The sequence below is a fragment of the Magallana gigas genome, chromosome 7 (genome assembly GCF_963853765.1).
Source record: "Magallana gigas chromosome 7, xbMagGiga1.1, whole genome shotgun sequence".
NCBI classification, from domain to species: domain Eukaryota; kingdom Metazoa; phylum Mollusca; class Bivalvia; order Ostreida; family Ostreidae; genus Magallana; species Magallana gigas.
Genome location: NC_088859.1, coordinates 29,018,859 through 29,045,521, shown reverse-complemented (window position 1 = coordinate 29,045,521; position 26,663 = coordinate 29,018,859). Strand labels below are relative to the sequence as shown.

Sequence of the window (26,663 nt, the reverse complement as noted above, 5' to 3'; positions counted from 1 at the left end):
TTTTTAGGAGACATCTAAAACTGGTAAAGGAAATGCATTCTTCACATTATGTCAAAACCATTGACTCATCGACACTGCAACAAATTGATGCAAACTATGACACTCAATATCAAGAACTAGAAGAGAGTCATTACCACTACCTAACGCCTTGTGATGCAAATTCACAATTATAACCAAGATGTGTAAACCAGCTCCATGTACTTGACAGTGCAATGAGAATTTCAAAAGAAATTATTGTTAATGTTATAATTTGTATCAAAGTAAATCGTTCAAAAATAAGTACAAACTAGCTGAAGTTAAAAAATATTATAAATAACTGTGAATGAAAAAAATCATTAATAATTCATATTTGATGTACTTATAATTCTTGCATTATGTAAAGTCAACTATTTCACTAAGGAGCATGCCTGTATATCAAACAATTAATTAATAAACATGTTACGTGTGTCCGATCATAAGATATACCGGTACATACTCTAAACAAACTTTTATTGGAGTGAAATGAAAATTTGCAAGATTGTCAATCATAGTAGAATATTCCTCATAGCCAAACAGTCCTTTACTGTCTCTCATATCTACAACAAACAAACAAACTTGGATCTACACTAACTAAGATGCTTTCACACAAGTAACATATTTTCTGGCCAATTAAATTTTGAGAAGAGGATTTTTATACATTTTTCTCTGTATGTTCCTTAGTAAATATTTGACCCTCAGTTGTGGCCCCCACTCAACCCCACGTGATCATGCTCTGAACAAACTTCAAATCTTCACTACCTGAGGTTGCTAATCCACAAGTTACATCTTTTTCTTGCAAAATGTTTTTAGAATATTTTTAAAATATAACAACTTGTTTGGAAGCATCCTCAAAAACTGTGGACTCAAGTTTGTTCAAATCAGTATCTCTGGCGTTAGAATGGGGCCACAAAGGTTGGGGTGGAATTTTTTCATAGAAATAATTAGATGAAATATTTAAAAATCTTCTCAAAAACCATTTGGCTAAAAACATTTGTTACTTTAGTGAAAGCAACTTCATATAGTGTAGATTAAAGTTTGTCAAATCATGATCTTCAGGGATAGAGTGGGACCACAAGGGAGGGGTGGTCAAATTTTAACATAGGGAATATATAGAAAAAATCTTTTAAAATCTTCTTCTCAAAACCAATCAACCAGAAAAGCGTGACGTGTGTAAGCCATCTAAGAAAGTGAAGAAATTAGTTTTTCAAAAATCTGATCTTCGAGGATAGGGTGTGGCCACATTGGGGCGGAATTCCAATTTTACATCGAATTTTTTTTAAAATAATTGTTATAAACACACCATGTTATGATATATAGTATAACTTGTTTGCATGTATTTCGACATATTTTTTTATTCTTAATCGTTCAAATTGTGGTCCCAGGACAATCGTTGTGCCCCACAAGGGGTTCAAAGTTTGATGTAGGTTTACATGGTAAAGATTTTCTTGAGAACTGCAATGCTAAATATATGAGATGGCTATGAAAACACCGTGTTACAAAAGGGGTTCAATATTTGACACTAAAATATTTAGGAAAAAAATGAAAATCGTGTATTCTATTACATTGTCCAGATATTTTCTGATTTCGTTCTGGCTGTTGTTACTCAAATGAGTGTATGGTCTATGGGCCCCTTGTTGAGAAGATGATTTTTTAAAAGTACCAACACATTTTCATCAAGAGAAAGCGTCAATTTAACAGAAAACCTGGTTTTCTTTTGTGTGGACAGTATTTATAAACCATTTGTCAATTAAGAAATCGAAGTATGATGCGTTGATCTATTGTTCATATTTGTATAATTCAAATGTACATAACTTCCTATCTTAAAAAATGTAGGAGGAATTACTAGTGTTTGTCAAATGATGCACCCTGTGTACAATATTACGGAAACGAGATGTTTGTAAAACACTTATGCCCCCTTCCCTTGGAAACAAAGCAATATGCCCTCCCTTCTTCGAAGGGTGGCATAAAAAGTATCAAGTTCAATAGCTGGCATTTTTATAACAAAAAAAGTAATATATATACAAATCGTGCATATACATATATGTACAATTTAACTACAAAATAAAAAAGGTCTTGTCTTGAAAACTGTAGGAAAAGTTATCCGAACATGGGGTACCCTTTATGCAACATTTTGTTATTAAATTACTAGTTCAACAGCTAATATTTTTCTCATGTTTTATCAATTATAATTAATATCCAAATAAAATGCACATTTCTAAAATATGAGCAATCGATTTGGAAAAGAAAAGCTTTCCATCTTGAAAAATGTAGGAGGAGTTGTCCGAACAATAAAAGTGTCCTATATGAAATGTTATGCCAAAAAAATGACTAAAGTCAACAGCTGAGATTTTTTTGCATAAATTATCAAAAGTCAAAACCCAAGTTATATGCACATCTCTGAGATATTCATAATTGATCTGCAAAACAAAAAGTTCTTATCTTGAAAACTAAAGGAGGATCATTTATCCGTACATAAGGGGTACCCTTTTGGCTGTCGCCCACTCATCCATCCACCATTTTCACCATTTCGATAACCACATTTTCCTTCAAAAACCCGGTTAATAATTCAAATTTGTCTCCCCTTTAAAGAGGACATGGCCCTTCGATTGAACAAATTTGAATCCCCTTCACTCAATAATTCTTTGTGCCAATTAAAATTGGTCCAGTGATTTGATGATGAAAATGTAAAGAGCTTACGGTAACAATGACGCCGACCCTACAGACAAGGAACAAATGTTGATCAGAAAGTTCACTTGATCTTGTTTGATTTCTTCAAATTATCAATTTCTATGTCAAATTTTAGCAAAAATTTCAGGAAAGTTGTTGTTTATGTTTTGGGCCCTATATTTCCAAAAATGGCATGTGACATGGGTCAAAAGTGGTTATGAATATATAAAACTTTATAGGTCCTCATGATTGACATTACTATTATTTCAGGTACCAACCTCCTTAAACTTCATGGAACTTTTTTTCAATGCGTAAAGTTGTTGACGTCTTGTAGATAATGTGTTGTGTGGTGCACAAAAACACCTTTTTGAGAAAAAGTTGAGATTAACAAAATACTTGGTAAAACATGTGATAAAAAAACTCTCATGATTTGCGATGGTATATGATTTTTATCCAACTCGTTGTGTGTTTTCTATCCCCTCGCCAAGGCTCGGGGATAGAAAACGCACAACTCATTGGATAAAAATCACATACTATCGCAAATCATGATATATGTTGTGTTTACTCAATAAACATTTACTGGTATATTCCTCTTTTAAATTACGTTATTAACAGTGATTAAATGCAACGTAGTTATTAAAGACTTTGTTTAAAAATCCAAAATATTTATACAAATTTAATGGGGTCATAGTTCTGCTAAAAGTGGATAAATAAATGTGTAACTCAAACCCGATCAATAAATTTTTTTTGGGTGAATCCAGAGACCAAAATTCATATCAATATCAAAACTATTAAAGCTTAATTTATTGTCCATAATGGGATACGGGTGGCTGAAATCAGTGTGATGAAGAATCAAATCAAAGCAACATGTTTCTAAATCCAAATTTGTTTATTTGTACATGCTCTTCAATAAGTATAAAAAAAAATACATGGCACTCGCATGGTAAAATATATGTTCAGCAAATGTAAACAATATGTGCAAAAAATAAATAAACCATCTTCCATTATCATTTGTTTAAAGCATGGCATAGTTAAGTCAATACTGCAACCGTTAGTTTGCTAATTCTACATCCAGTACAGTACATTACATGTTCATGTCAAGGTACATTATATGTATTTCAAAATTTTCTACATCAATAAAAACTAAAAGAAGAATACACATAATGATAATGGTATCCTATGATAAACATTAATATTTAGGATGTTCCCTTGCAAAGGAACTTGCCATCAACCTTATTGAGTGATTGTTCCTGTATGTTAGTACCAGGTAATTCAAAGGTTGTCATCATAGGGAAATTGATAATTCAGTATCACTTCTGTGTGCTAAGGATTTTTTAATCAGCATTTCATATCTTTTAATTTGAGACCCTGGTTTCTCGTTTGTCACAAATAGTAATTTTTTGGAATCATTTATGAAATGTGGGGGCTCAATTTTCATGGACTTTGTAGGTACCCCTAATCCATGAATTAAGATTCTCATAAATTATATAACTCACAGTTTTCATTTTTATAATTACAGGCAAATGCCTGAAATAACAACCAAACAAACTTTTTGAAAAACTAATAATCCATGAAAACAATGGACAATGCACTCCTCTCCTATTTTATAAAAGAAAAGCTGTTCCTTACTAGTTAATTAAAATGTACACATGTAATTCTCAATTACATCTACAATATTCAAATGCAAATTTAGTTGCATTTAGCACTACCTTTAAAAAAATTACTTGCATTATATTCAATAAACACTTATTTAATACCACCTCTCTCTCTTTTTTTTTTTTTTTAATAAAAAGCAGGTTTATGGCTAGAAAATTATCACATACATGTATGAGGACTAATTTTATGTTCAGGTTAGCAAACATATACTGGTACATAATATCAAACAGTAATAAATATAAATCTAGCAAGGTTTCACATCAGTGATTTGCCTCTAGGAATGATAATATTGTCTAAAGTGAAAATATTTTGTATATTTGTAAAACTGAAATAAACAATATAGCAATTTGAGCTGTAATTTAAAAAAAATAATTTTGCAGCAAAATATGCTACATATACAAGTATACATTTAATGACTATATTTTTAGCTTGCCAGTAATTCCTTCAGAAGTGATAAATCAAATTTTTTAACCAGAAAGGGGAAATTTTTGACCCATGGAATAAATGGCAAACCAAGTTTTGTTTATCTAGATCTAATGACAAAGTGTAATTTGGCTTCAGTAGTATGGTAAATTATATTTCTAACATTTGGAATCTTCAATATGAAAATTGCAGCTCATATTGCCCTAAATCAAACCAAAATATGTATACATCAAAACATTTACAATGATATTATTACATGTGATATAGAATTTCAACCTCTGTTAAAATAAATTGATTCAAAAGATTAACATGATTGTATGTTCCCCATTTTAAAAAAAGCATGTATACGAAAACAAGGAGCAAAAATCCCTGAGCTCAATTTGTTTTAGGCTTAAGAGGCGTAGCATACCCAAATGAGTTCTTAATGCCCTCAATCATTCTTGGCACTGGCCATTCAAACTCATTTGGGACCACCCCGTCACATTTCGATTCGAAAAAAGAGAACAGGGGGAACCAGAAGCGCCTGCGCCCTTTGTCACGATCCATCAACGATCGATTGTTGGCCAACGTGTGATAATACAAGAACAGCCGTGAGGTGAGGTAAAAAGCAACGAAAACATCGATGGAGTAATGTTCATGTGCGGCTAGGATTAGAAACACTCCAAACATGTTAGCCATCCAGCTACAGGTGTGAAGGTAGTACAGTTTGCGTGGAGTGTCTGTCAAACAAAATGAATTTGGCAATTATCAAAAATTATCTTTCTAGCTAATTTCACTCTATCTCTCTCTCTTTTTCATAATTTTTTAAAAATGCAATTTTTTGTACTGGTAATACCGTACAAAGTACAATGTATCAATATTCATTACTTTTCTCATAGCCCTAAAACAGAAGACTAACATTTTTAAGAGAATGCATATAGTAAAGATGATAACAAGAATGGAGAATTTTACTAGACATGCATGGTAACCATGTTATGATTAACCAAGCCAACACACATTTAAAAACTTTTTAAAATGCTGCTAGCACTGGTTTTAAAAGATCAACAATAAGATATCATTGCTGTAAAACAATATTCTAAACTTACCAATAATCAAAAAGGTGACCAAATATGTAATGCTGGTACTGTTGTAAATTGGCATTTATCACAGCAATGCCTAACCACAGGCAAAACAGTTTATAATACATGTACAGACTATTGCCTGGTACATGTACGTATAATTATATCATGTGTCATGTTTGACTTACACTCAGTAATGAAGAAGTTGAGCATGGTGAGGATGACAGTGTGCCCACTAAACATGTAGTCCCCACAGGTCCTAACGCCAGTCGTGGTCATTCCCAGACCCGACCAGATCTCAAAGGCTCGCTTTAGCTTGGCCCAAATGTCTCCATATGACTGGAATAAATTTACTGATATACAGTAACTATAGAAACAGAAATTATAATGGGAATATATTTTCCTTGATTTGTAAAACCAACAAATCTGTGGGGATTTCTAATTTCATTGTTTCAAAAATGCACAATAAACATAAAAATAAACAGCAATCTTTTTGAGAGATTAAGAAAATGAAGTACTTTAATTTAACCCCTGAAAAATATTTCTACTTTTACAGTGTTCAACTAATTTTAAAGTTGACCATCATTGTTACAATCCATTTCAACTGTGTTTTTCATTGTTATTGATATAACTATGATGTATGTTTGCAAATTTGATATGGAATAATTAAGTACAAACCTTCTTCTCACAAGCTAGATGTTCACTTGGCACTGAGAGAGAGGTGATCAGCATGCACACACTGCGCAGCAGGAAAAGGGTCCCCAGCAACGAAAACATTCTCCTCATCAAGATGAATCTAAGATGAAAAATCATATAATACGGTTGAATTACAATATAAATCTGATAAATTGTGGGAGCCATTAAACCATTTCTTTCTTTTTTTTGAAGACTTTTAAAGGTTAAAAATAAGATGATAAGCAAATGTAAGTTTTAAATTCACAATGCTTTAAATTCAAAATCAAACATGATGTTATAACACAGGAATTATGTGATATCTGATATGTTTACCTATGCTTATGGAAGAAAAGGGTTGTTATCCATACTGCACCCATACCCATTCCAATCAACTCGGCTGCGTGAAAGGCCCAGGGTATGAACGGCACATTATCCAGGAAAATGTCGGGCAGTGGGGGGTACTTCTCTACATCAGGCACACGCTCGTGGACAATGACCATGATGAAGGCAGTGACCAGAAAGACAGTAAACACATATATAAAACTCAGAACAGTTTTCCAGATCTCTGGGTCTAGATGATGAGAATGGTGTATTTTCACTTTACGGGTGATGAAGTCCTGTGTTCCAGTAAATAGCTCATCCTCGGATGAGTTTTCGGTGCTGCCCAGTTCGTTACTCTCAGAACCCAAAACTTCACTGCGTAGGGCTGTAATATGAAACATTAACTTTTTGATGTCCCCTAGAACAGAGAGTTGCAGTGGGGGTTGTTTCAGATCTTTCTCTGTCAAGGACAACAGAACCTGCCCGTCTATTTTGTGGGTATCACAGAAAGTTTCCGCATACTGTGGAAATCCTTTATTTTTTATCCATTCTTTGACTTTCTGGCAGTTCCAATTCTTCACACTTGCTGTTTTCATTTTGGACCTCTAAAACATTAATTTATCTTAATAAATGTACAAAATAAATCCAAGAACTTTACTTGTTGCTTATTATTGTAATTTGGCTTTACATTCTTTTTAGAAATATGTTACTGATCATATTTAACAGTAGTTGTGCATGCATTAGCTTTTATATTTTCAGTACATATATGAACACATACATTACATTGTACATTGATATAATTATGAATTACAATTACATTATATAACAAAGTAACTCAATTGCTAGAAGGACATTGCTCTAATTGCTTTAACATTAACTTTCAAATAAACTGTAATGATAAAAAATTAATTATTATAATACTAAGTACCATCCTAACCAATATTGTAAGGTCTTGCATAATTTTGATTAGCTATACAGCATTACATGACAATTTAGATTAATAAAGACATACAGCATGTTTTAGCTATTTATGCATGCAAACTATACTTTGCTTTCAATTCAAATTAAACAAAAGTTGTTTATATGTGAGCTAATTAATAAATTAAACTGCCTGTACAAGTCTTAGTCTTTGTAAACACAAACGACAATAGAAATTATATATATATAAATGAGATCTGCTTCGATTCAGTCTTAATACCATAGTAAATTAGCAGTCAAAACGCTTCAGTTTGGTTGCTAATCATGTGTTCCAATGATATTTTGTAACAAATTGTGCATGTGACTTTAACTTATAAGATAAATAAAATTTTAATTACATTGAATATATAAGTATACCTATACTACAATACATATATTAGGAATAGAATATACAATTTATTTGTACATTTGGCTTCGCCTTGCCTTCTATGGACTTTACCGACCCCACAAATTTCTGTAAACAGTCAGTAACAAATTAACCTATAATAAGTACAGTTGTTTTACCGGTAACGAATTAGTATGCGGTTTCATCGTGCATGCTACTATTATCATCGGAATTCCAAATGTTTTTATTTTTTGTTTAAATCACATTTCTTTGTCCTTCTAAAATGAAGTATCAAACTTCCGAAAATATAAGGGATGAATTACGGAGATAGTAATTTCAACACCTCCTCAATTTTCCTAGTTTCGAATTCGTTTTCCAGTAATAATGTGACAGTCAGACATGTTCAACTACCAGTATCAGATACTATACATAGTAGCTGAGTTGGTAGAGCACCTGATTAGCATGATTAGTGTTACATTTCGTGGGCCAGCTCCCCCCCCCCCTCTCTCTCTCTCTCTCTCTCTCTCTCTCTCTCGCTCTCTCTCTCTCTTACCGTTGAACTCGCCATCGTCGGTGGTTGTGCAAAGCAGTTATGATATAATAGACGACAGGGAGCTTAACGTCATGTTTATTTGCCACAAAGTTGGACTTTGTACATAATACTTAAAAGTTAACCACGTAGCTTCGCCGAAGCCTTCGGTCAGTCACATTGCATCCAAATCAAACAGGAAGTTGAGAAGATGGTACTAACTACCGAAACTGGTAACACGGAATTTGTACGGTTTTACCATCTCATAAGAAGAATGTGCAATAAACATTTACAAAAGAGCCTCATTTGTGCCTATGGTTCTTTTGGCAGCACTACCGATATATACAGGCTTTCTACCATGTTCTACTATGTTTAGTCACAGACATAACTTTGGTTTAAATAGTATGTCATATATTTAGTTTTAATTTTAATTTAATTTTTTCTTAACGTTACTGGTTCAAACTAAAAGTCAGAGACATTGCTCAAATTGTCTTTTATTGAATTTGGGAAATATTTTAGCACCTGGGACTCGTAACATAAAGAGTACATAAGTCTAAGTTGTTTACTCAGGGTTTGAGTTTTAAAATCCGGATTGTTAAAAAGTTTAATTTCATGAGTAAAATTTGTTTTAAATACAAAAAGTATTTATGAAATGAATTATTATCGATATAACAATCGATATTTTTACTAAATTATAGAATTAGGCTCTGACAAGGTTTGACTTTTAGCAAAACAGAGGAAATTCGGAATAAATTTTTCAGATTTTGTTTTCCACAGAAATATTTTTGGTAGTACTATAATATTTAAAGTTAAGGTTTTATTTGTTAGTCAACATAATTTTGCATATTTTCTGTTGGTTTTATCTTGCTTTTTCGTTTAGATAATTGTATGGCACACACTACAAAAATATTGAAAAATGCTTAAAAAATTATAAAAGACACCATATATCTTATCATTGACCTCATATAAGTTTTATGCCAGCAGAGAAAGGTCAATATACTTAGTTTAAAACTTTTAATGTTTTAGCATTATCATCATTCAGTTTTTTATTATATTGAATCAAAAATGGGTTGTAATTTGAAAACTGATAGAGGAAATTCGGACTAGAATATCTATAAAAAATGTGAATGAAAACTTAATGCTTTGTATCAATTTAATGTCACAACCATTCATAAACTGTATTTCATTTGTTAAATAGTTAAGCAATTCCTATTATTTTCACAATAATCTCAATCATAGTGTAAAATTTTTATGGATTTTTCTTAAATTTTCAAAAAATATTCAATGGTCATTAACTCAAAAAGTAGGTAATTGACCTACGTTTTTGAAAGTGAAGATTAACACTACCATGTAAGTTCTATAACACACAATAGTTGGTTTTTCGTTATCATCAGTGGATTTTTTTTTTCATAATTCTGAGTAAACGTCATCCTGAAGTAGGACTTATGTACATTCTGAGGTTGGGTCCTGCGATCAAAAGTCTTAAAGTTTTTTTTCTAAAGTATTTTTTTAAAAATCTACACACATAGCTTAACCAAAATTCAAAACAAAATTTTGGGGTCTATATGCTTCATTTGGCGCTACGGTGTATTTAATATGACCTTTCTGCACTGAATGTGTAGATTGCACATAAATCGCTTTTCCCTCTATATTTTATTATTGGAATGAACTATGGCATCAAAAACAAAAAGAAACTATTTAAAATAAATAAAATAAAAATTATCATAAAGAAAAATGTTGCAATTTCTTCACCTTATTGATATTTTGACCTTTTTGCACTAATAAAATGCTGTTTTTATCCATTACCGATTCAACATGAAAATTTTTTATTTAAAAGTCTCAAACTTTTTCTCAAATTATGATAAACTTGTCAGAATAATCTTCAAATTTCAGAAACTAAAACCAAAAGTATGGGTCTATTATGTAAAATTTGAGATATGGCATGAAATTGGGATTCATTTTTTCTTGACTTTTATGAAATGTAAGTTAAATTTGCCAAATTGTGTCGATATAAATATTGAAAAAATTGTCAGAATATGTTTTTCATAACGAAATGAAGATATCCTAATGCAAACTATCAGTAAATTTTGTTTGCACTGAAAATAAGGAAGTTAAAGTGACGGTACTCTAAAGCAACTGAGTTATAAAAAATGTTCATTTTCTTCTTAAAAACCTTCCGCCACAAAATATAGTCCCATACTAAACTCTGTAAATATGTAATTTTTCCTTTACTTTTTTATTTAAAATAGTTTAATTAGCATTATAGAATATGATTTCATTAGTAGAATCAATATATGATGCATAATATCCAAAATAGAGGTGACCCAAAATGGCTACCAAAAAACAGAGGAACGAACCTCTTTAAGTCAGTAACTAGAAGAGTGTTTATCCAAAACTTAGGCGGCCGGTAGAGGTGACTTAAGTATGTCTTAAGTATTGTTTTAACATATTTAGAAGTTTTGTTGTTAATTATTTCAATTCAGCATATGATTACAAAGTATTAAACACATTATGATATTTATACACAGAATCAATATTATTATATTAATATTCACCAATATAAAAATTTTGATTTGATTTATATAAATATTAACAGTGGTCGTAATAGATCTGTAACATTTTCATAAACCAGTAGTATGCAAGTGGGCTGCTGAATAGGTTGTAAGCATGTAATAGTCGGTTTACAATTGAAAAGTAACAGCATATATAAACTCGCGAAACTTTAGCTGAAATTAAAAAAAAGGACGTTCGAAGACAGAAAAACCTTCAGCGATTTTAAAGACGACGATTGCCTCATTTCAGCATATCGACTTATTGAAGAACTACTTATGACCCTTCTTAAGTCAAAATCTTAGCATGCTTTATGTTACGGGCCCCTGCTTAGCGGCTTGTACCCGTATCCGTTTTTGATAATATGTCACTCAATAGTCAATATATGCGGCATTCATCTGACAGAAATCTTTCGTACCTTGAGTATGACAAAGTAATAAGTGATCACTGATTGGGGTGTCCCCAGCCTAGTGAGAAGTGTTCACGAAGAAGAAAGCGTGCCCTGGTTCCTGAAGCCTACCAAAGTGTTTGCATATCGGAAGGCCTCCGGAGCTATGCCTGATCAGGCGTTCCCAGTGAGTTATGTTCACCGCTGGGGTGTCGCCAGCCTAGTGAGAAGTGTTCACTGACCAAGTGTACCCTGGTTTCCGAAGCTTTCCGAAATGCTTGCCTACTCGGAAGGCCTCGCGAGCTGTCGTAGCCCAGTGAGTAGTGTTCACCGATCGAGGTGTCCCTAGCCTAGTGAGTAGTGTTCACCGACCAAGTATACCCTGGTCCCCGAAACCGTCCGAAGAGCTTGCTCAATCGGAAAGCCTCGGGAGCTATGGTAGATCAGACTCCCTAGCCCAGTGAGTAGTGTTCACCAATCGTGGTGTCCCAGCCTAGTGAGTAGTGTTCACCGACCATGTGTACCCTGGTTCCCGAAGCTTTCCGAAAGGCTTACCTACTCGGAAGGCCTCGCGAGCTGTCGTAGCCAAGTGGGTAGTGTTCACCGATCGAGGTGTCCCTAGCCTAGTGAGTAGTGTTCACCGACCAAGTACACCCTGGTCCACGAAGCCTTCCGAAGAGCTTGCTCAATCGGAAGGCCTTGCGAGCTATCGTAGATCAGACTCCCTAGCCCAGTGAGTAGTGTTCACCGACCATGTGTACCCTGGTTCCCGAAGCTTTCCGAAAGGCTTGCCTACTCGGAAGGCCTCGCGAGCTGTCGTAGCCCAGTGAGTAGTGCTCACCGATCGATGTGTCTCTAGCCTTGTGAGTAGTATTCACCGACCAAGTATACCCTGGTCCCCGAAACCTTCCGAAGAGCTTGCTCAATCGGAAGGCCTCGGGAGCTATGGTAGATCAGGCTCCATAGCCCAGTGAGTAGTGTTCACCAATCGTGGTGTCCCAGCCTAGTGAGTAGTGTTCACCGACCATGTATACCCTGGTCCCCGAAACCTTCCGAAGAGCTTGCTAAATCGGAAGGCCTCGGGAGCTATGGTAGATCAGACTCCCTAGCCCAGTGAGTAGTGTTCACCAATCGTGGTTTCCCAGCCTAGTGAGTAGTGTTCACCGACCATGTGTACCCTGGTTCCCGAAGCTTTCCGAAATGCTTGCCTACTCGGAAGGCCTCGTGAGCTATCGTAGCCCAGTAAGTAGTGATCACCGATCGAGCTGTCCCTTGCCTAGTGAGTAGTGTTTACCGACCAAGTACACCTTGGTCCCCGAAACCTTCCGAAGAGCTTGCTCAATCGGAAGGCTTCGGGAGCTATGGTAGATCAGGCTCCATAGCCCAGTAAGTAGTGTTCACCAATCGTGGTGTCCCAGCCTAGTGAGTAGTGTTCACCGACCATGTATACCCTGGTCCCCGAAACCTTCCGAAGAGCTTGCTAAATCGGAAGGCCTCGCGAGCTGTCGTAGCCCAGTGAGTAGTGTTCACCGATCGAGGTGTCCCTAGCCTAGTGAGTAGTGTTCACCGACAAAGTATACCCTGGTCCCCGAAACCTTCCGAAGAGCTTGCTCAATCGGAAGGCCTTGCGAGCTATCGTAGCCCAGTAAGTAATGTTCACCGATCGAGGTGTCCTTAGCCTAGTGAGTAGTGTTCACCGACCAAGTACACCCCGGTCCACGAAGCCTTCCGAAGAGCTTGCTCAATCGGAAGGCCTCGGGAGCTATGGTAGAGGCTCCCTAGCCCAGTGAGTAGTGTTCACTGATCGAGGTGTCCCTAGCCTAGTGAGTAGTGTTCACCGACCATGCGTACCCTTGTTATCGAAGCATTCCGAAGTGCTTGTCCAATCGGAAGGCCTCGGGAGCTATGCTAGAACAGGTGTCCCTAGCTCAGTGAGTAGTGTTCACCGATCGTTGTGTCCCCAGCGTAGTGATCTAGTAGTGTTCACTGACCACGTGTACCCGGTTTTCAATTAAGCCTTCCGAAGTGCCTGCCCAATTGGAAGGGCTCGGGAGCTATCCTAGATCTTGCTTTTCTAGCTACTGAGTAGTCGCAGGGTCTCCCCAGCCTGGTGAATATAATAGTCAGTGGCAAGAGTTGTGCATGCACAATTGGAAGGCATCAGAAACTAGGCTAGATCAGACCCTGAGATTATAAAACTTTCTTGAGTACAAACTTATGCTTCAAATTGTACTCGTGTTCCAAATCTTACTCAAGGTTTTCATTTTCATGCTCATACTCCGACCGAGTACAATACGGCGATTTTCCGAGTAAGCTATTGATATTACTCAAAGACATACTCAAAATACTAAATCTATGCAAAATGCTGTACAAACAAAATAGATCACATCTCGTATATTGTGTACTACAACTAAAATTATCTAAATTGCGTTTAGATTAATGGGTTTTGTAATGTACTTATAGGTTTACGTACACTTAACGATTTCATTGCAATAGCTCGACTTCCAAAAGAATCTCTACTAAGTCAAATAAGACCCCTATCCATCATTTTTAAAACCATGAATCAGTGTCTCTTTTTTTTATTTAATGATTCAGATGTGCTTACGGACTCATTCTTTGATTTTCAAGAATTGGGGTTAGTTATAAATCTAAAATTGGGGGGGGGGGGCACTACATATAAGATATCCCTTTCTATTGATTTATTTTTAATTAACGCGTTATAGTGATACATGCAGCAAAGGCCTTTGGAATGGGGTGGAGGGGGGGGGGGGTAGAATTAATTAGAGGTAATTATTCCAAATGGGATTTTAGGGGATTGAATGCTTTCTGTGTGACAACTATTTAACTTTTTCAGATTCATGGTACATTTTATATCTATAAATCAGCTTTTAAAAATCGTCTTTAGTTAAAAAAAAATATTACTGTATCTGAGAGAGTTTCTTTTTGAGAAAATAGAGACAGAAAATTAGGGAGAAAAAGAAAGACAAACTGAGCGAAATAGAGAAAAGTAAAGTGACATCTGGCAAAAGTTATATAGCATTGTGAAACTTTGGAAACAATCAACATTGCATGAATACTAGTATATTCAAAGTTCTTATTATGAATCTATACCTTTGGAATCTCAAATAAATTGTCATCTTTATGTCTTTTGTTTTTAGTCCAATTTCTTTTGATTACAAAATGTAGTTTTCTAATAAATCGATCTATCATTTTTGCTGCTCTAAAGTTCAACACCATACGGTAAATATTAAGCCTTCGTACATGTAGTTCAGCAATGTCTGGCACATTGAAAAATTAATAATTTGATATGAATGTTTTTTAATTCTCTATTTTTAAGCAAACCGAATGCAATTGAGAATCATAGTTCTACAGAAACTGACAGGGCGGAAATCTACATGATCCAATTCTAACCAGTTTATCAATTGATCAAATCTTCAGCAAAAATCACTGAATGAAGGAAATAATCATGTGGATATAAAATTCAAATTCCCTTTATAGGAAAAATTGGTTACTGTATTTACATTGACAACAATTTAGTTACTTTTAATTATCTACTTTATCATCGGATTAATTTAACAACTTTTTAAGAAAGATAAACAGTATAATGCTATTTTGTATGATTCATTCGGACTACATGTATGAAGATAGCGACATTGCAGAAAAAAAATCAACACGATCCAGCTGGGCACTAACGGACGTGGGTTATGTATTTTTTTCTATAATCTCATTGTTGTTGCTCTGTTTGCGAAATAAAAAACAAAAACAAAACAAAAAGCAAAAAAAAAAAAAAAAACAACAACAACAACAAAACAAAAACACAACCCCCCCCCCCCCCAAAAAAAAAAAAATCATTCTTTAAAAAAAGGTAGAATCAGTCCTATGTATAGTTATTTTAACATGTTTTAAAATTTCGGTACATTATTTTTACATATGTATCCTCAAGTTGTTATAATAGTTTTTTCTCATTTCAATCGCTTACGAACTATTTTGAATTTTAAATTCATATTTAAACGTATGTTCAACCTTCACCTAGCTAAATTTTATATAAATTTATTATTTTATTTGTAGCAATTATCTATATGTACTATCCACGTCTCGGCTTTCTTCTGGAAATTAAGGTCTCTCTTCATTGCGGTAATTAGATAGATCATATATTTACGGGCTGAATATTTGTCATTGAAAAAAAATCTATGAGTACTATATAGTATTTATTCAATACAGATACTTTTCTTTAATTTTACATGATATCAAAATCGGGGTGAAGTTATTTTATAAGAATAATATGTATGATTACGGATATTCTGCGAGACTACCGGAAAAGAAGATTGTGACCTTCAGCGTGTGTTCCCGATCAAGAACGGTTGCATCTCACTTGACAGACTTGTAAGTACAAAGAAGGTATTTGCTGAAGCGCTGTTGATAGATCACGATTCATTGTTTAGTGCCCTGTTTCAGATAGACACTTTCTATAACTATAAAATACAGTAAAATACTTGATAATTTGACTTAAAATATATTGAATGCATGTCATTTAGTATTGACCCTGTGTCCTACCGAAATGCAAAGTAGGAATACATATACTTGTTTTTGTAAGAAATGTCAACAGAGACACAGTAATGTTTTAATATAATAATTATTTTGTAAACTCCTTCGACTGGTCTAATTTTTAATGCTTGAAATACAGTCTTGCTAGTTGCTTAATCTTGATCAGGATGCCGACCCACCTTATCCTTGTCTTATCAAGGATATATGTTAATTAATATTCTGATGTAAAATTATTGTTTCATTTATTGGAGAAAGAGTTAACAGAGTTCTCAAATCATTTCTTCAATCGGCCTGCTCTTTCAATCAAGTCTCGAGACGCAACGTTACTGTACAGCATTTTCTTGGCAAGCACATGTTGTGGAAATTCCCTGGTTGTACTTTCACTTTTATGATTTGTGCTTGATTCTTTGTGTTCTTATATTACAAAACGGTATAACTGAGGAATGAGAAGTAAATACAAGATGATGTCATGGCATATGCCGCATTTGAATTTGCATATAGGAAACGCATTAAGGATTGCTAGATCTATTCATTAATTCTTTCAAAATCATTATAGTCTGTCCCTAGATATTTATGCTGCATATTTGAACGGTTTTTAATAAAAATACACATACCTGTGACTTGCAATTAAAATCGATGAAAGGGAAAATTCCCAAGATAACTTCATTCACACATTATCATTTTTCCCTCGTAAAAATTCACAGGAACGAAAACCGATTTCCTACGGAGATTTATAATGGGGAATGTTGACATCTTTTCTCCATTCGGAAATACTCGGGACACCTCGCGCAATTTTTCGACGTTATCATCCGGGCGTCTTCATTTCCTTGGCAATGGAAAAACCTCGTAGACTTTTTATTTTTAGCCGTGTACTGATACCCGACAAGCTAGAGGGGGCGTTTCAAAGGGGAAATCTTGGGATTTTTTCATACTATTGAATGAACATCGTCTGAACCAAGAAGTATTTATAAATATTGAATAATTTAAGAAAATATGCGGCAAAAATATCTTGGGACAGACTATAGTTTAACCTTCAGTTAAATGTGATTTTCTTTTAAATGGTCAATATGGTACATAACTTGTCAAGTGAAAACACAAAAGTCAATATCACAAAATTAAGTTCATTCAAATAAGTCAAATTTTTTAGGTCAGATGACCATAGGCATTAAAACCCAAATTTTTTACTCAGCAGCATGTCAGCTTTTGTTTAAACAATATTTGGGACATCAGTTGACTCATACAAAAAGTCAACCATGGCAGATTAATAACTGCAATAGATTTTCAGGTCAAAGGTTAAATAGCTACATGTAGGTCACCATGTCCAAATGTATGCTAATACCAAATGTTTCCAACTTAAAATCAAGGGAAGTTGGCACGAAAATTTTTGTTTTTAAATAGTGCCAATAAAAGATACCAATACAAGAAAACAAACAAGATAAAATGAATAGTTGAAGAATCCATCAATTTACTTATCATTTATTTACATATTTACAGTTTACTAGTAACCGTTTTGAACACAAGATTCTTTCTCTCATACAAAGACATCACTAAATACCTGTGAGGTACTTCAAATACTGCTAAAACCTCATTTCTGTAAAATAAGTAATTCTCACGTCATTTATGATTATATTATTTTATACATTTTAGACGTGATGGCTCCCCCAACATATGGTGATCTTGGAAAGGCAGCAAAAGATATCTTCAGCAAGGGATACAGTACGTAATGATGTATTTTTCATCGATGAAAATTTCTGACAAAATTGAAATGAAGAAACCCAGGGCTCTACATTAACTTTTTTTCTTACTTGTCCATTCGGACAAGTGACCAAGATATTTACTTGTCCGAACTTCAACTTCACTTGTCCCAAAAATTTTCAGTATTAAAGATCAAATATTGTCAACTTGAAAACTACAGTTCTGTATTACTAAAATAAAGTCATTTATCTATTATTCTTGCCATAATTAATAACCTGACTTCTTAAATGGAAACTTAAAGTGTCTTTCCTAAATGTATTGGTTCCATATAACATAAAACATGATTTGTCAGCTGTAGCTTTGTCATGGCAAATTACAAGACATTTTAAATTTCAAAATACATGTAACTCTTAAATTGATTTCTCATCTGTTTTTTAAACTAAACATAAAAAGTCATCATAGTCTATCAATGATGAATGAAACCTAATATAAATTACATTTCTTTCCATAATCCTTTTAAGTTTATCTTTGCTACCTATTCTTCCTTTCTTTTTGATAACATGTGTGTTTGGTACTGTGTAAGAACTAAGATCCACATATTTACAGATCAATATTGAAAGTTGTTTGTAATTAGTGAACTTCAATCCCGATCAAGAGTAACTCAATTGCATTACAATTTGAAGTCGCGATCAAATTCAAAATAACTAATCGATAAACTTATAACGGGACTACAGATAAACTTATCACAAAACTTTCTTTACTTTTTAAAATGTTGGAGACTTCTTTACATAAAAATGCACTTGTCCAGTCGGACAAGTGGCAAGCAATATTCACTTGTCCGTATATTTTTTTAACTGGTACCGGACAAGCGGACAAGCATTAATGTCGAGCCCTGAAACCTCTGTTTTTGTGTAAGTTTAGTACACAGCGCTAAAAGAATAATTGTGATGATGACTGTTTTCAGACTATGGAGAGTGGAAGCTGGAGGCAAAAACCAAGACAGACAGTGGGGTAGAATTTACTACAACAGGCAGTCACAGTGACAAAGGAATCATCAGTGGAAGCTTAGAAACCAAATACAAATATTCCGACTTAGGTACGTAACTGAATTTCAACAGTGTTGAAATTTATTGATATCATGTTTTATCTATGATTTTCATTTTGATAGTTTTAGTCTTACTTTTGCTTGATGTTTTGTTGTTGTGTCTTACTTAGGTCTTACATTCAAGGAGAAATGGAATACCAGCAATGTGCTGTTTACAGAAATTGCCATTGAGGATCAGCTCGTGAAAGGATTGAAACTGGAATTCAACACATCCTTCGCTCCCCAAACTGGGTAAAGATATGGAACATTGCTATGCTTAGAAGTCCATTTATGCATCAATATGAAAGTGAAATTTAGAAAGAAAAAAAATACCAAAAGTCAAATGAGATACACCTTCAATATTGCAACAACTGAATAGATATCTCATTTAAGTTGGTGCATTGGATAATTTATACCACTGTCCATCTCTTGTAACAAAGCTGAAGCATGTTCATATCATTATGTTATTTACTTAAAGAACCAAGAGTGGAAAAATCAAAACCAGCTACAAGATGGATTACTTGAATCTTGGTTGTGATGTTGACTTTGTGTTTGCTGGACCAACCATCAACGCAGCTGCTGTCTTAGGGTAATTAAAACTACCACAATTTCAGTTTCCTAGTTTATTCATAATGCCTATGCCATATTAAAGAATAAAAAGCAAATTATTTAAAATGATAATAAATACAAACCAAACTCTTTTTCCTTTATATAGCTACAAGGGCTGGCTCGGAGGTTATCAGATGTCCTTTGACACTTCCAAATCCAAGCTGACAAAGAATAACTTTGCAGTAGGTTATGAAGCCAGCGACTTTACCATTCACACCAATGTGTGAGTATAACAGAAATCTCAAGACCACCGTTTTGTGTAATGAATGTCATTTATTGCTCCATAAAAATTGTACATGCATCGGTAATAGTCCTAGACTAATAGTCATATGTATCTGTAAATGGATGACAATCTAGGAATTTTTAATTTTATTCTAATTTTTTGTTTTAAAGCAATGACGGAGCAGAGTACTGTGGCTCCATCTACCACAAGATTAGGAAAGATCTTGAAGGAGGAGTGAAGCTCTCTTGGTCCTCAGCCAAGAGCACCGCCTTGGAACTGGGCACCAAGTACAAGATCGACAGTGATTCATCAGTCTCTGTAAGTCATTCAAACAGTCAAGTTTCGTGTAATTATGTATAAAACCAATGCAAATATGGAAGATTATGTCAGATGTTAATTTTATGATGCAATAAGAATACAAGTTAAAACAAGATTTAAAATTAATGTATTGAGATCTGAGGAATTATTCTGTTATTGAAGAATATACAGATAGTTATTTATATTAATATATACACAATATACAGATTTTATTCGAGTTGCCGTATATATTGTTTTGATCATTGTGACTTTATTTCAAACAGGCCAAGGTAGACAGCAACAGTCGAGTAGGATTAGGATATACAACTAAACTTAGAGATGGTACGTACGTTACACAGGGTGGGACAAAACATAATGATGTCAGATAGAAACTATCCTCCCTCTATTTAGGAATATTGTTGCAGGATTTCACTCTACTGTCTATGGATTTCCATTTATATGCCCATGATAAAGTGTGTTTGCCAGCAAGAGTCTAATGAATTGTACATCTAATGATCTTGATTGAATAATCATTGGACCAATCACTGTGTAACTAGGCTTTTGACATAAGGTTCCAGCAATTCTACCCCGACAAAATTTAAATCATTCAATCAAGAATAAGAGGCTGTTACACAGTTGCCTTGGGCATGCAACTCTATCAAGCTGTGTAACAAATCTTACTGATTATTTGTGCAATATCTCCATTAAAATTAATTACAAAATTAAACTTTGTAATTTTAAAAAATATATACAATTTTTTTTCCAAAGTTATAACTATCCATGAAAATGTACCATGTTTCACATTATTGTGAATTTTTTTTTCTTTCGACACAGGAGTGAAGCTTACTCTGTCCGCCCTTGTGGACGGCAAGAACTTCAACGCCGGTGGACACCAGCTGGGTCTCGGTCTGGACTTCGAGGCCTGAGCACCGACTCGAGTGACTTTTGTTGACTTGTAAGATGTAACCCAGACATTCAGTGGGGAGAGTGAATTTCATCAGATCTAGGAGTGCTGTTTATTTTTCATTCATCATGTACAAAATACGATCTTGCAGAAATATTCTAAATGGTCGAGCTTATGTGTTTGTCAAAATACTTTTTAAAAAAAAAGGAGAAGTAAATCTGATTTGATGTCTTACTAATGTTTTTGGTTGTGTTTCTCTTACGCTTTGATTTCTTCCTGGAAGATTAATCTAGAGGGTTATAAGATGGTGGGATTTCGTTGGAGATTTTTTTTCTGTTTTGTCTTGTCTGTGTTGCAAGATTGTCATGTGGAAAAGACCTCTAGGTCAGGTTGAGAACTGGAGTTTTCTGGGCTCTATTACAAGTAGTCTTTAATAAAGTAGTATAATCGGACTATAATCTATTTATGTTGTGATAATTTACCAGTGACTGACTATCAGCTGTATTGTAAAGTATGTCTACACTTCAAATGAATAGAAGTGGTTTTCATTTTATCAGCTAGTGAATTCTCTTGACTATTAAATCCACCATTCGAAGTTCCGCCCATGTTATGAAGTTCATAACCATGTAAATATCAAAAGAGGACACCAGATGTAAATTATGTGACTTGAACTTGGTGTAGATTATATTATTTATGTTCTTTGGGTGTCCAGGATTCTGGATTTCTAGAATCCACAGAAATACGCATGTTTTAGCCCTATGGTGTACTATAGTACAATAAAAAGTAGCCTAATTCCATTTAATTACGTTATATCTTGTGTTTGTAAACCTCTCATTAAATCTTCTGTAATTGATGAAGTTTTCTCATTTATCTGCGAAGAAGTAGGTATGCAGACGGTTTATATGGAACATACTCGGTACTAGGGTATTACACAAAGTAGGATATCAAGAATGTTCAGAATTGAATGCCTTCTTTTTCTGTAACACAATGGATTCTTATGCATGATTGGACAATCTTGCAGTTACTGGGATATCATGAATATCTTTTTCTGATAAGAGTTCCATTTTTTTTTTTACGTTTTCTTGCATCTTCTGGCCCCGCCGTCACCAACGTTTTAATTAAATGTGTTCAACTCTCAGATCTTTATAAAAAGGCAAAAACTCGAGAGTCGAGACTGAGAATAAAGATGAGCAAAATTGGTGACGGCGGAATCGGGGAAAGAGAAAATAATTACCATTGATATGAAATTAAAAAATCGTAACAAGAAGCCTACGTTTCATATATAAATGATACAGCATAGGATGGATTCTTCCTTCATTATAATATTTATTTACACTAAGTAAGAAGGGGAAAAAACCGTTTTGGACAACCCTGAGAGTTTTTGTCCGCCTAAAAAGAGATCTTTCATTCTCATCGAGTCTTTTTGCTCACTGTATGATTCAGCATTAATTAAATGAAAAAGATATTACTTATATATTAATGATATAGATTACTTCTTAGAATGTAATTACTTCCGAAACCATAGGTATTATAGGTAAAACAAAATAAAGAAATTATTGCAATTCTATTCCAAATATTTATACCCGGGTGATTTTAAAAATCATTACCAACGAGTACAAATAAATCGGCAATTATTGTCATCACTAGAAGCAAATACTAAATTCAGAATAGAGTAATAAGTTATCTTGCAGGAATTTTTCATTATCAAATGCACGTGTGGCCTTCTGGTTTATCTATGAAGAACATGCATAATTTAGGTTTTCGGATGTTTTCATAAAAAAATTGGTCAACGTGTGATTTTTTTTAATTAAAAAAAAAAGCTGACAGGTCCGACAATGGTTTGATTAAAAATTTCATAGCAGTCTATTTTGTAGCATTGCAAGGAATGGGTCGTCCCTTTTCCTCGCTGGATCCACCCATACATTAATTATTCAAAATGTTCTACTCATCCCCTTGGTCACGTGACGAGTCATGTGATATGTTCATACAATGTCAGACTGATGTTTCGCCACGTATATTGACGTACAGCAAGGATTGTGCATAGCACACATTTTAGAGTGAGGCCTTACAAAGGGGGTAAAATGTCATGCCGTATGTAAACAGAAGATAGGCGATATTAAACGATGGAAGACGATTCGGAGGTTCAAGATGACCAACAGGAGGAGGACTGGTATCAAAATGGTAGGTGAGGCTACTATAGAACGCATAGGTGATTGATAAAAGCTAACTTATGATAATCAAAACATACACAGAACACGCACGTGTTATCAACTATTTTTTTAACAATATAGTTCACTATCAATGATACGGATAGTGCAGGGAATTAAATCGGTTAACTTTATCAGAAATTATTGATCAGTTTCGCAGAACGTGGCTGCGGTATGGATAATTTGGAAAAATCGATTGTATGAATCATGCTCCATCCATCAGTAGCAACCAGAATCATTCAAGACGGGGCCGAAAAAATCGCCAAACTGTTTCCGGCGGGTCGAGATATGCTCAAAATATTAGTATTTTAAGTAAAACAGATGTAGTTCTTCAATCTTCATGACTAGCAGACGTATACATTTACATATTGCTGCATCTGCTGGTCAGGTCGATCAAGAAGCTATATTGTGCATATAGAAAATTAAGTGATGACATGTTTTTGCATACGTAATTGATGTCTGTAGTAGTTGAATACTTCTGGTACTAAGTTGTAAGTCATGTGTAACTCAGAATCACAATTTTCTGTAATATATACGTAATTAAGAACATCACCCCAGACAGATTATTAACAAATAACCGGTCAGTAGTTACTATAGTTACGTAAGTACCCAGTCGGGTCTGGAAAGTTTTACTGCTGTGTGGAGCAATAACTTTTTTGTATAATATACAGACGATAGTATTAATTGTTAATAGAATCGATGAAATTCTGACAAGAACTAAATTTTAATAATTTTTTGAAATTCAGTGTGTGCACGCCGTTACAATGGCTGCATTATGAATGAATGGTGTCATTTTCCCACAGTGCACAATGAAATAGTTGGAAGGAATGCAGGCCTTTACATGCACATTCCTTTCATGATTCTTTAAAAGTTGACTAGTATTTCATGCAGGAAAAAAAAACAATTTTTCTAAACACTTGAATTGAATTCAGTAGAATAGTTGAATGTGTGTCTTATTTATTATTTTTTTTTAATAGAATAGAATTATGCTGTAATACACACGCTCATGATATAGTAATACATTTTGAAATACGGTAGAAACAACTTTTTTTTCAAAATGGTCCTCGTGTTCATACGAATGATTTATTAATGTTGGGCGGTGGGTACCGAATCTGCCTTTCACTTGTATAATACTACTATTTCGTGCCATGTAAATCGACATGAAAGGGAGAGGTATAATAATTTCACTATACAATATGTACGGTATATTGCATGTATCAGTCAAAAATTTCCCGGGAGTCTAACGCCATTTTGTGAATGTCTTTCATAATTGATTTGAAATATGATATTTTTTTTTTTGAAGTTTGATTATTGATGATCTTGAAATAAAAATCACCCTTGAGTACCCCACATTGGGACTTTAAGAACATGACAGCTTTTTTTCTACATGCATGTATATTAGGCTTATATAGGGCAGTTCGCTCTTGATAATTAGAAGAATAAGAATAGTCAACGTGTTGGCAAATTAAAAGCGTAAACGGAGTATCTATTTCTACTACAGATCTACAACTGGCTGCAGAGCTTGGAAAAGCCCTTCTTGAGAGGAACCGCGAATTAGAGGCGCAAATCATCCATCTCCAACAAATTAACAATGAACAAAACCTGGAAATTGAGGTACAACTATATTGCTTACTTGATTTTGGCCTTAATAATATGTACCCTGTGGTATGTTAATTATTGGGTTATTGAGGTACATCTACGTGTATATTGCTTATTGGCCTTAATATCTTGTGGTATGTTATTGGGTGGTCCATTCAATAGTTAGGAACCATTATGAAAGATTATTATTATCATGACGCGGTTACCATGAACTTGAAGAATGTTATAAGCAACTTCTCATTACTAAGTTAATGGAGTCGTGCATGTTTATGATTGTATGTAATCCAGGTAATTGTCTTGGAGTGAACGTTAATTAGTTACAAGACCACGCAACAAGACAACAAAACTATTCTGATGTGTAGAAGGCTAATAAGGATTATACTTCCTTTTGGTCCAAGTTACGGAAAATTGGAATTCTACAAAAATTTCTTTTACTTAAAATTTAGTAAAATAGTACCCGAGTTTTCAGAATGAAAGTTTTACTCTTTGGTTACGTAAACAAGAAAAAATACCAGTAGGCTATGCATAATTAAAAATAAACTAAAAGGTTGCATCCTTCTATCCATGATTCTTTCTATGAAACCAACTCACAAAATTTGTATGTATTTTTCTCGTATAATGCAGTATATCACGCGGCAACTGGAGACTGTCAGGGACAGTAGTGAATCACGCATGCGTATTTACGAGGAGTTGGACAGGACGTCGCAGGACCTGGAGAAGACAAACCAGAGGCTGCATATTGATGCCAAAACAGACAAGCAGCGGATAGAAAAGTCAGTATACAGAGGGGCAATGTAGTATACCAGGTGCACGATTCCTGAAGTGTAATGTATATATGTCATACAACCCTTGTTTTGTATCATTTTCAGATTGATGACTACCGTTTTGCAGTTGGAGGAAAAGTGTGACAATTTGGAAAAAAAGGTTGAAGATATGAAGGCCGAGGAGAAGCGTTTGAAACAGAAACAACAGAAGCAGGATAGCAGACGAGCTGTGAGTCTCGCGAGTCTCCGCGAGAAGGAGCGAGATCCTTATTTGAAGGATATCATGAACGAGGACTGTCACTGGACCTATAACAATCAGTTCAAGAAACTACCTCTGAACCCTTACGAACAGGAAATCAAAAATCTCCAAGAGGCTGTCAAGCAGCTCAAAGCGCAGGCGCTAATTGATAAAAGGAAAAAGGAAGACTTGGAGACGGAAGTATCTTTATTGTGGGAAGAAAATGCCGGACTGGAAAAGAAAGTTAGATCTTTGGAGGACGATGTAAAAGAAAACGGTTATTTAAAGTTCGAGATCCAACGTCAAAAGTTGAATCTCGGTAAATACTGCAAAAAGTGTTCCAGTGATCTAGTTGAACTGAAAACTGCAATCGAAAAGGAGATAGAACCAGACGATCCGCAAGTTGGCGCGGGAAAACTGGTTCGTCTGGAAAGTGGAGGGAGCGTTTATGGAAGTACAGAATCTTTGAACAAAATAGTCCCCGATATACAAGAAGTGTCTCCGGTGGAAGATAATGATACCAGCAGTGTTTCTATTCTTGATGAACTGGAGACCCAATACAAGAAATTGTTCAAGAAGTACGAGGACCTTCAGAACAAGAGCAGCAGGCGACCCGGAAGTTTTCACGAGAGCGAGACTTTCGACGAAGCTCTCCATAGACAGTTAGCCGTGTCTCACAAAGAGGTTCAGACATTGCTAAAGATGCAGAAATCCACGTCTACTGCCGAGGCGGCCACGTCTGCCGAACAAGAAACCAACCTGCCTCATTACAAATCCCTGTTCCGAGACATCTTCGCCACGCTAAAACAGACCCGTATCGACGAGTCTTCTGAGCAGCCCCCGACAAGTCCGCATTCCGCAGAATATAAACCGCTCAAGTAGCTATATTATTTTTTAAAAGTCATAAATT

The 26,663-nt window shown here is 34.6% G+C and overlaps 4 protein-coding genes across 5 annotated transcripts in view; 3 read left to right on the top strand and 1 right to left on the bottom strand.

Moving 5' to 3' along the window:
- Positions 1-4,464, top strand: part of LOC117684422 (uncharacterized) — a 339,336-nt gene extending 334,872 nt beyond the window's left edge. For both annotated transcript variants that reach the window (XM_066067796.1, XM_066067797.1), the window contains one exon: positions 8-4,464. In XM_066067796.1, the coding sequence (XP_065923868.1) occupies positions 8-173 (166 nt within the window). In that variant the 3' untranslated portion in view covers positions 174-4,464. The remainder of the gene's footprint in view (positions 1-7) is intronic.
- LOC105339177 (sphingomyelin synthase-related protein 1) lies at positions 4,345-8,859 on the bottom strand. The gene is made up of 5 exons (XM_034456584.2): positions 8,675-8,859; positions 6,831-7,423; positions 6,501-6,618; positions 6,011-6,161; positions 4,345-5,483 (listed from the first exon to the last, which is right to left on the bottom strand). Exons 1-5 carry the CDS (start codon positions 8,687-8,689, stop codon positions 5,140-5,142), a joined length of 1,221 nt encoding a protein of 406 aa, XP_034312475.2. The 5' UTR covers positions 8,690-8,859; the 3' UTR covers positions 4,345-5,139.
- A 7,087-nt stretch (positions 8,860-15,946) lies between these two features.
- On the top strand, positions 15,947-21,179 carry LOC105339176 (voltage-dependent anion-selective channel protein 2-like). Its single transcript, NM_001305296.1, is given in 9 exon segments — positions 15,947-15,971; positions 17,781-17,849; positions 18,793-18,924; positions 19,044-19,164; positions 19,391-19,501; positions 19,628-19,744; positions 19,915-20,062; positions 20,326-20,383; positions 20,876-21,179. Coding segments are annotated over 8 exon segments (843 nt in total). The 5' UTR covers positions 15,947-15,971; positions 17,781-17,785; the 3' UTR covers positions 20,968-21,179.
- Positions 21,180-22,911: 1,732 nt separating this feature from the next.
- On the top strand, positions 22,912-26,643 carry LOC117684423 (cerebellar degeneration-related protein 2-like). Its single transcript, XM_034456578.2, has 4 exons — positions 22,912-23,126; positions 24,654-24,766; positions 25,376-25,524; positions 25,621-26,643. Exons 1-4 carry the CDS (start codon positions 23,069-23,071, stop codon positions 26,633-26,635), a joined length of 1,335 nt encoding a protein of 444 aa, XP_034312469.2. The 5' UTR covers positions 22,912-23,068; the 3' UTR covers positions 26,636-26,643.
- Positions 26,644-26,663: the final 20 nt, after the last annotated feature.

Bases quoted from the DNA above. Each gene is read 5' to 3' on its own strand.
- LOC105339177 (XM_034456584.2), bottom strand. The intron at 6,619-6,830 runs GTAAACATATCA...TTTTCATCTTAG, and splicing joins CTTTTCTTCCATAAGCATAG to ATTCATCTTGATGAGGAGAA. The intron at 5,484-6,010 runs GTAAGTCAAACA...TTTGTTTGACAG, and splicing joins CAACTTCTTCATTACTGAGT to ACACTCCACGCAAACTGTAC.
- LOC117684423 (XM_034456578.2), top strand. From the start codon at position 23,069: ATGGAAGACGATTCGGAGGTTCAAGATGACCAACAGGAGGAGGACTGG. The intron at 23,127-24,653 runs GTAGGTGAGGCT...TTTCTACTACAG, and splicing joins GGAGGACTGGTATCAAAATG to ATCTACAACTGGCTGCAGAG. The intron at 25,525-25,620 runs GTCAGTATACAG...TATCATTTTCAG, and splicing joins GACAAGCAGCGGATAGAAAA to ATTGATGACTACCGTTTTGC.